Source organism: Chionomys nivalis, chromosome 2, assembly GCF_950005125.1.
Source record: "Chionomys nivalis chromosome 2, mChiNiv1.1, whole genome shotgun sequence".
In the NCBI taxonomy this organism is placed as follows: domain Eukaryota; kingdom Metazoa; phylum Chordata; class Mammalia; order Rodentia; family Cricetidae; genus Chionomys; species Chionomys nivalis.
Window position 1 is genome coordinate 1,044,330 of NC_080087.1, and position 9,852 is coordinate 1,054,181.

General features: G+C 39.8%; 1 protein-coding gene across 1 annotated transcript; it reads right to left on the minus strand.

Annotated features, from left to right (window-relative positions):
* Positions 1-8,607: 8,607 nt before the first annotated feature.
* Positions 8,608-9,549, minus strand: LOC130869780 (olfactory receptor 8K3-like). The gene has a single exon (XM_057762211.1). The coding sequence runs from the start codon at positions 9,547-9,549 to the stop codon at positions 8,608-8,610; it is 942 nt and encodes a 313-aa protein (XP_057618194.1).
* Between the last annotated feature and the right edge of the window lie 303 nt (positions 9,550-9,852).

The window sequence follows — 9,852 nt, forward strand, 5'->3', positions numbered from 1 at the left end:
TCTATGGTGTGGTGTACATATTTTAATTTACCAAATTCCATAAAGTGGAACATATCCATCAGCCAGATTTCAGTTCATTTAGTACCCTTTGGGTTACTCCCTGCAGGCAACGGTGTTTGATTATAGAAAGAACAAGTAGGACATCTCTTTACAATGTCCTTAGCTTGTTGCCATGTAATGGAAAATTCTTTCTTTAGGCCTTTACTATTGACATGATGCTTTTTATAAAATTCTGAGGACTGAAACGTGCTTCCAATCAATAATTGATCAATCTCAGTGTTGCCTTGTGCTAGAGGATGAGGCAGACCTGTATGGGACTGGATATGTGTTATGTACATCTGACAAAGCCTGTTCCTGATTATCTCTTGTACCTGGATAAACAATGAAGTCCACTCTGTGTCATCTGGTATAAATTCAGCAGTTTCAATATGCAAGATAACTCTTTCTGCATATTGTGAATCTGTAGCTATATTAAGAGGTTCTTTAAAATTCCTTAGCACTTAAGAATGGCAAATAATTCTGCCTTCTGGACAGAATTATAAGGCCTTTGTTCCACCTTACTCAATTCATCTGACTTATAACCTGCTTTCCCTGATTTATTTGCATCAGTATAGAACATACAGGCTCCAGTTATTGGAGCATCACCTACAATTCTAGGAAGTATCCAAGAAGCTCTCTTTATGAGGTTAAGTCTACCACTTCTGGGATAGTTGCTATTAATTTCTCCAAAAAAATTAGCACAAGCTCTTTTCCATGGTTCATTGTCTTCCCATAACTTTTTTATTTCTTCAGTAGTAAAAGGCACTATAATTTCTGCTGGGTCTATACCTGCTAGTTGATGTAGTCTCAGCTTACCTTTTATAATTAATTCAGAGACTTTTTCCACATAAGTTTTTAATTTTTTACTTGGTTTATTAGGTATAAATATCCACTCTAAAATAATATCTTCCCTCTGCATTAGAATCCCTGTAGGAGAAATTCTGGAAGGCAATATGACTAGGATGTAGCTAAGATTTGGGTTCACCCTATCCACATGTGCCTTCTGTAATTTTTTCTCAATCATTTTCAGTTCCTTTTCTGCTTCAGCTGTAGTTTTCATGAACTATTCAAATCTTTATCACCATCTAAGGTTTTGTTTAAATGAACTATTAGATCAGGTGTTATCCCAAGAGCTGGTCGTAGACTGGAAATGTCTCCTAAAAATCTTTGGAAGTCATTAAGAGTCTTTAACCGGTCTCTCCTAATTTGTGCCTTTTGCGTTTTAATTTTCTCTAATCTTATTCTGTAACCTAGGTAATTAATAGAATTTCCTCTTTGAATCTTTTCAGGGGCAATTTGTAATCCCCACCTAGGCAAGATTTTCTTTACTTCTTCAAACATCCTTTCTAAAGTATCTTTATTTGAATCAGATAACAAGATGTCATCCATGTAATGATAAATTATGGACTTGGGGAATTGTTTACAAATTATTTCCAATGGCTAGTATACAAAATATTGGCACAATGTAGGACTATTGAGCATACCCTGTGGGAAGATATTCCATTGATATCTCCTATTAGGCTGAGAATTATTAGAAGTAGGCACTGTGAAGGCAAATTTTTCTCTATCCTTTTCTTCTAATGGTATAGTGAAAAAACAATCTTTCAAATCAATAACTATAAGAAGCCATCCTTTTGGTAATAGAGAAGGCAAAGGAATTCCAGATTGTAGTGGGCCCATAGGTTGAATTACCTTGTTGACAGCTCTTAAATCTTTCACCATTCTCCATTTACCAGATTTCTTTTTTTACAACAAACACAGGAGAATTCCAAGGGCTGGTTGATTCTTCAATATGGTGAGCATCTAGTTGCTCTTGCACCAGCTGTTCCAATGCCTGTAATTTATCTTCAGCTAGAGGCCACTGCTTGATTCATATTGGCTTCTCAGTTAGCCATTTTAAAGGTAGGGCTGTTAGTACCTCTAAAAGTTTGGTATTTGCTGTATGTTCTTGTACAGTCTGAATGGCTGGTGACCTTTTCCCATAATACCTCATCATATCTTTCCCAGAATTATGAGTTCCTGGAACTACAGGAATGTTAATCTGGGTATTCCATTGCTGTAGCAGGTCACGACCCCATAAATTTATTGCAATATTGGCTATATATGGCCTTAGTCTTCCTATTTGCCCTTCGGGCCCTATGCATTCGACCCATCTTGTGCTTCGTTTTACACGAGATAGGGTTCCAATTCCCAGGAACTTAACATCTACCTCTTGAAGAGGCCAATTCGGATGCCAAGATTCTGGAGTAATGATACTTACATCCGCACCTGTGTCTAATAAGCCTTCAATAAAAGTGCCATTTATTCAGACTCTTAGCTTTGGTCTTTGATCGTTAATAGAAGTTTGCCAAAATATACGTTTACTCTGTCCTACTGGGTTTTTTTTGACTCACCTCCATGCGTAATTCATGATTTAGACCAGTATTACTTTTTACAGCAGAAATTGGAGCTTTTAATTTTCTTGGTGAGGCACGTTCTCCAATGTGACTGGGAATGACTGGGCCACTGTTGGCTTGGGGGCCTGCGAGAGGCCCCTAAAGGAGTCCCAATGGTATCAGGTTGCCCTGTCTGTCTGTTGTTGACTTGGATTCGCTGGACCAATGCGGGCCTTTACCAAATCTCCTACATATACCTGAAGGCCAAGGTCTCCTATTTTTTCATTCCCAGAAGAGATTTTATTCCTAGAAATTCTTTGCCTGCAATCCCTTTTCAGATGTCCTAATTTACCACAATTAAAACACCTGGCAGTTTGATGTCTCCTCATTGCTTTGGAAATCGCTTCTCCTACCTAAGATTCATCATTATAGCTAAATGTCTCAACATTCATTGTATGCTGAATCCATTCATCCATAGGTGCTGATCTAAACTTTAAAGGACCAATTATCTTTTTGCATTATATGTTTGCATTCTCAAAAGCTAGAGATTCAAGAAGTATTTGTCTAGATTCTGGGTCTGTTACCCCTATGTCCAGAGCCTTAATTAATCTTTGCAAAAAGTCTATAAAGGGTTCTCTCTGTCCCTGCCTAATTCTGGTATATGATGCAACACGTTTTGTTGGATCTTGTAGCCTATTCCAAGCATTTAAAACTGCTTGGTGACATAGACACAGTATTTCATCATAATAAAGAGCTTGGACCTGTGGATCAGCATATTCTCCTGCACCAAGAATTTGATCTTGGGAAACCTCCACAACTTTTGCTCTCCCTTGCTGTTCCATATGTTTGGATTCTTCTCTGAAATAAATTCCAAACATCAAGGAAGGTCCATTATCTAAAACTGCAGACACTAACTGATGGAAATCATAGGGGTCAGCTCTAGCATTAGAAGCCCAAGTCCTTATCATTTCCTTTACATATGCAGAGTGCAAGCCAAAATTAACAATAGCTTGCTTAATTTCTTTCAGATAATTCATTGCTATTGGCGTCCATCTAACTTCTTTGACTCCCTTTGAGCCTTTAGAAATTGATGCTTTGTCAGAATTAAGTATAGGGAATGTCGCTAAAACCCTGGGCAAGCCTGTTCTAATAGCTGGTGGTGGCATTGTATCCTGTCCTTGTGCCTTCTTACTCTGTTCACCAGCTCCAATAATTTCTTCAGTCATTTCAAGTCTTTTTATTATTGTCTCTCTTAAATCCTGAATCTCCTGACCTGCATGTGTTTCTAGTGATTTCACTGAGGTATCAATTTTTTGGTCCCCATTCTGAACCTGTGATTCCAAAGCTTTTGAATCTTGAATCTCCAGACCTGCATGAGTTTCCAGTAAAAAATTATGGTTCTTAGGAGTGCCATATTCTTCCTAAATGATAGAAAATGCAAAAGAATACTGAAACCTAGTAACCAGTAAATTAAGTTATCCCTATAGTCATATAAACCTTGCATGATATAAACCAAAACAGTAAAATTCGTGTTGGAAACGAAAACTGCCATATTACCTATTATCCAGCAGGTGGCACTGTTACCAAGTTGCGGCGAAAATGGGGTCCTGTTTTAGTGTCCGCAGAGTATTTGTTAAAAACTGGGAAATGCAAGTTGCTCAACAAAGTAAATGTAATTAAATCAATTCCGTACACGGAACCATAAACCCAGAATCCAGGGGTAGAGAAGAGTAACCCGGAAGCTGTGTATGCCTCCATGTGACAGAGTCGCCCCAAGGGGTTGCAGCTTTCGGCAACTGGCAACCGCGTTCTCTGTTTCCCGCCACTCAAGCGTCGCGCTTGCAAAGGAGATTTAAAAACGACTCGGAAAAGAGCAAACCACGCAGGCAGAGAATACGTGGGTCTGTGGAGTTTAAATCCACGTGGGAAGGCAAACGATTGCCTGCGTGGGGACTTGAAGTCAATCTGAGGTGTCTAAAGGGAAAATATAAAGAACTGCAGCAATGCCGGGTGGTGGTGGCGCACGCCTTTAATCCCAGCACTCGGGAGGCAGAGGCAGGCGGATCTCTGTAAGTTCGAGACCAGCCTGGTCTACAAGAGCTAGTTCCAGGACAGGCTCCAAAACCACAGAGAAACCCTGTCTCGGAAAAAAAAAAAAAAAAGAACTGCAGAAAGAAAAGCCACTGTGTGATAATTTATATTAAACTGCTGGCTCCACGCACAAGGCACAGGCCGCAAGGCACAGTCCGCGGCTGAACTGGCGGCAGGCAGCCGAGCAGGGGAAGGAGGGGTCCTAAAACCAAACATTGGCGCCAGATGAAGGCGAAGGCGTAAGTCACAAACACCAGTATGGAATTATGATTAATAAAATGGTTATTTATTTAAAAGGGAAAAAACTTACAGATCACCGTCACAGACAACAGCCCTCTGTGCAATCAGGAAGGGAGTCTAGTCACCGGAAGCGGAGCAGGAAGGAAGAGAAAACGAGGAGGAAAGTGTTCGATTTTTTAAAGGGAGAGAGACCATGCCCCAATGGGTTGGTATCTCAGCAGCTATTGGCTGTAGGAGCGGAAGGACCTCGCACAACAGCCAATGCTGCCAAGTTCTGCTGCTTGCTGGGACTAGAACATGGTCTCCCTGATTAATTAAGTTGTTGGACTCAAAGTCCAAACATCAGGGAGGAGTTACTCCAGATACCACTCACACTAACACTATTGATGAAAAAGCAAGAGGAATTTTATTCTGTCATGACAGGGCCCTTCAGGTTCAGGATATGAAGGACATCCAATAGCTGTCTTCTAAAGCAAAAAGCCACAGAAATAAGGGGGGGGATCTCGAGGGTTGTTTTCCAACTAATTGGATTGGCTTATTTAAAGGGTTACTAGTAGTGATTCGTCTGTGCCAGGGCGGGAGAATAGCTTGGTGAAGTAAGGTGGAGCATCTGTGGGCCATCTTGACCTTGTTCTAGTGACTGAATCAATACATCAGGAACTAAGTCAACACCTGTGGATTGTCTTTGCCTCAATTCCCAGAATGGAGTTATGTTTGAAGATTATTTACAAGGACACAGGAGGATGAGCAGTCCAGCATTTGTGTGTGGGTGACTGTCCCATTTCCAAATGATGAGGCTTCAAAAAATGTCTTTAGTGATGAGGGGCCTCAGAAATGAATTTAGAGTCTTTCAGAATCTTTACTAAATTTATGTCTTTCACTGCCTAAGCTTGATTGTCCTGATACTTATTCTGTAGACCTGGCTAGGTTTGAGCTCATAGAGATGGGCCTGGCTCTGCCTGCCTCTCCCTCTGGAGTGCTAAGATTAAAGGCACATACCACCATTGTCTGTGTTAACCATATGGTTTGGTAACTTTTATCAGAGAGGCATCCTCATCTTGTTTCCTCTGTGTCTGGGTGACGACTACAGACTGAGTCTTTCCTCTTCCCAGAATTCTCCTGTTCTCACTGTCCTGCCAATATTTCCTGTCTGGCTACTGGCCCATCAGTGTTTTATTAAACCAATAAAACTGACAAATCTTTACAGGGTACAAGACCATTGTCCCACAGCAGCTGGGGAAATTTACAATTCTACTAACAGAGGGATAATATGAGCAAGGATCATTATCATAATGGGGATACTCACAGAAACAACTGACCTGAGCTAGTGAGAGCTCATTGACTCTGGACTGATAGCACAGCTTTACCCTCTCTGAGATGTGGATGGGTAACTGAGGTGGAGGGTGGGAGTTGGAGGAAGGATGGGAGGGAGTAGAAATGGGGATAGGTATGTAAAATGAGAAAAGTTCATGTTAAAAAATAAATTTAAGTTTGTAATTGCCAGAACCTGGAAACAACCTAGATGTCCTTCAATGGAAGAATGGATGAAGAAAGTATGGAATATATACATATTAGAGTACTACTCAGCAGTAAAAAACAATGACTTCTTGAATTTTGCATACAAATGGACGGAAATTGAAAACACTATCCTGAGTGACGTAAGCCAGACCCAAAAAGAGGAACATGGGATGTACTCACTCATATTTGGTTTCTAGCCATAAATAAAGGACATTGAGACTATAATTCGTGACTCTAGAGAAGCTAAATAAGAAGGTGAACCCAAAGAAAAACATATAAGCATCCCCCTGAATATTAACCTTCATCAGGCAATGAAAGAAGACAGAGACAGAGACCAACATTGGAGCACTGGACTGAAGTCTCACGATCCAAAGGAGGAGCAGAAGGAGAGTGAGCATGAGCAAGGAACTCAGGACGGCGAGGGGTGCACCCACACACTGAGGCAATGGGGATGATCTATCGGGAACTCACCAAGGCCAGTTGGCCGGGGACTGAAAAAGCATGGGACAAAACCGGTCTCGCTGAACATAATGGACAATGAGGACTACTGAGAACTGAAGAACAATGGCAATGGGTTCTTGATCCTATTGCATGTAATGGCTTTGTGGGAGCCCAGGTAGTTTGGATGCTCACCTTAATAGACCTGGATGGAGGTGGGTGGTCCTTGGACCTCCCACAGGGCAGAGAAACCTGCTTGCTCTTTGGGCTGAGGAGGAAGGAAGACTTGATTGGGGGAGGGGGAGGGAATGGGAGGTGGTGGTGGGGAAGAGGCAGAAATCTTTAATAATTAAATTAATTAATTAATAAAAAAATAAAATATAAGGAAAGAAAAAAAAATAAAAAAAATAAAATGTCATAATGAAACCAATTACTCCTTGGGTCAACGAAATATTGAGAACATTTTTTCTATATAGTTATATAGTTATAGCTATAGTTTTGTGGCTGTCTATGCCTAGTAGTTATGTCTGTTGACTTTTACTTGACTTGCCTAGAAAGTTCATTATTTAATGCAGGTAAATTCCATTTACTTCCTTATTTATGTAGTTATTTCTCTCATACTTGTTTTCTCACGTCCACCAGGTAGGATTGACATGTGAACTGACATTGTAAACGACATGATGTTTCTGATGTGTATACATTATATAAAAATATCTGTTGTTTTTTAAAAAAATAAATAAATAAATAAATAAATTTAATAATAAAAAATGTGGCACAGATCTAAACCAGAGTTTTCAATAAAACAATATTATATGGCCAAAAACATTTAAGGAATTGCTCAACATCCTTAATCATCAGGAAAATATAAATCAATTTGACTCTGATTTACCATTTAACACCAGTCAGAATGGCTAAGATCAAAAACACTAATGACAGCTTCTGTTGGAGAGGATGTGGAATAGTGTTCTCCTTAGAACACTATTTCCCTGCTGCTGGAAGTACAAACTTGTACAACTCTAGAGTCATATTTCTACCTTGTCTAAAGATCAGAAAGTATGAGGTTGCTCAAAATTGTTGACAACAACCAGGGCTACACATCCTGACCCAGGATTTAGTTACTTGGTTCTTTTGACTTTAAGACGGCCCTTATAGTAGATGCACTCCACCCAGACAAATGGTCAGGTTCTGCAAGCAGACTTCTGCTCCTTATTTGACTTGACCTTGAGGGTGGCTGCTTTCAGGATACTTGGTCTAGGATCAGTTCACTGCCTAAACAACATAATGTTAATGACTTGGTGTATTGAAGCAATTAACTGTTTGAGTTGTTCTTTGTATCACATCAAAGAAGCCTTTTGTTGCCTTCTTTCCCCCTCTGCACTGAGGTATAAAGGTGTATAGAATAATAAATGCAGAGATTTTCAGTATAAGATGGAACTCCTTCCCAATACTATTCTATGTTTCTGTTTTATTATTATTACTCTTGTATTCATATTATTTACTAACTTTTCTGATCCCCATGCCCCTACCATGATGAATGGTGTTTTTTTTTTAACCTGGTGTCTGACATACAGCCACTTTGGAAATGAGTATGGTTATTTCTAAGAAAAGTGGAAATCTATCTACCCTGTAATGCTACTCGAGCATATACCTAAAGGATGTTCAAGCATACTACAAGGACACTTACTCAACTATGGTTACAGCAGCATTATTCATAATAGCCATAACCTGGAAACAACCTAGATATACCTCAACAGAAGAATAGATAAAGAAAATGTGGTACATTTACATAAGTAGTATTACTCAGCAGTATGAATCAATGACATCATGAAATTTGCAGGCAAAAGAATAAAACTAGAAATGTACAAAGCAATATAGGATATGTAGGATTATCATATTATAAAAACCCCTAAGAAAAAATATTGCCAATATTTGTCCAAGTCCTGTGTAGGGCAGATTTTACATCCTTATTCCTCAAAGTATAAATCAAGGGATTCAACATTGGGATGACCAGGGTGTAAAAGATGGAAGACATCTTATCAGTGTCAGTGGAATGGCTGGACTGGGGCTGCACATACATAAAGATCAAAGTCCCATAGAACACTGTCACCACTGCTAGCTGGGACCCACATGTTGAGAAAGCCTTCCGCCTGCCCTCTGCAGAGTTCATCCTGAGAACTGCTGTTAGGATAAGCATGTAGGACACTAGGACAACAAGGAGAGAGACGATTAAATCAAAAGCTGCAAAGATCATAACAATAAATGCTATTTCTTCTGCATTTGAACAGAGTAGGGACAGCAAGGGGATGCAGTCACAGTAGAAATGGTGAATGACATTGTAACCACAGAAGGATGAAGTGAAAATCTTAATTGTGATGAGAAGAGACACGAATGTGCAATAAAGATACGGCATTGCCATAAGAACCCAACACACCTTTCGTGACATGAGGACAGTATAAAGCAGAGGCTTACAGATGGCCACATAGCGGTCATACGACATTGCTGATAGAATGAATAACTCACTACCAATGAATACAAGAAAAAAAGCTAGCTGTGTGGCACAAAGTTTAAATGAAATTGTATTTTGGTCTATAACAAAATTTTCCAACATTTTGGGTCCCACGGAGGTAGAATATCCAAGATCCGTAATAGCCAGGTGTCTGAGAAAGAAGTACATAGGCGTTTGGAGGTGATAGTCCACTGTGGTGAGAATAATGATTCCCAAATTTCCTATCATTGTGGTCATGTATATGGCAAGGAACAGCCCAAATAATGGGGCCTGCAACTCAGGGCTGTCAGTGATGCCCGTTAAGATGAATTCAGTCAATACTGTGATATTGTGTTCCTTCATTCTCCTGTATCAAAAAACATACTTGATAAAGACATCATCATAATTAATAGCATAAAAATACTTGGCATGCAAAGCATTCATTATGTAATGTTGTGGGAGCTGCGGGCTGCATTCCTGCCACCCAGCTCCTGGCCACCAGGCTAGCTTATGCCCCAAAATAACAACACACAAACTGTATTCTTTTAAACATTGTTTGGCCCATTAGCTCTAGTCCTTACTGGCTAATTCTCATATCCCTATCAACCCATCTCTAATAATCTATGTAGTACCAGTCTTACCGGGAAAGATTCAGCATGTCTGACC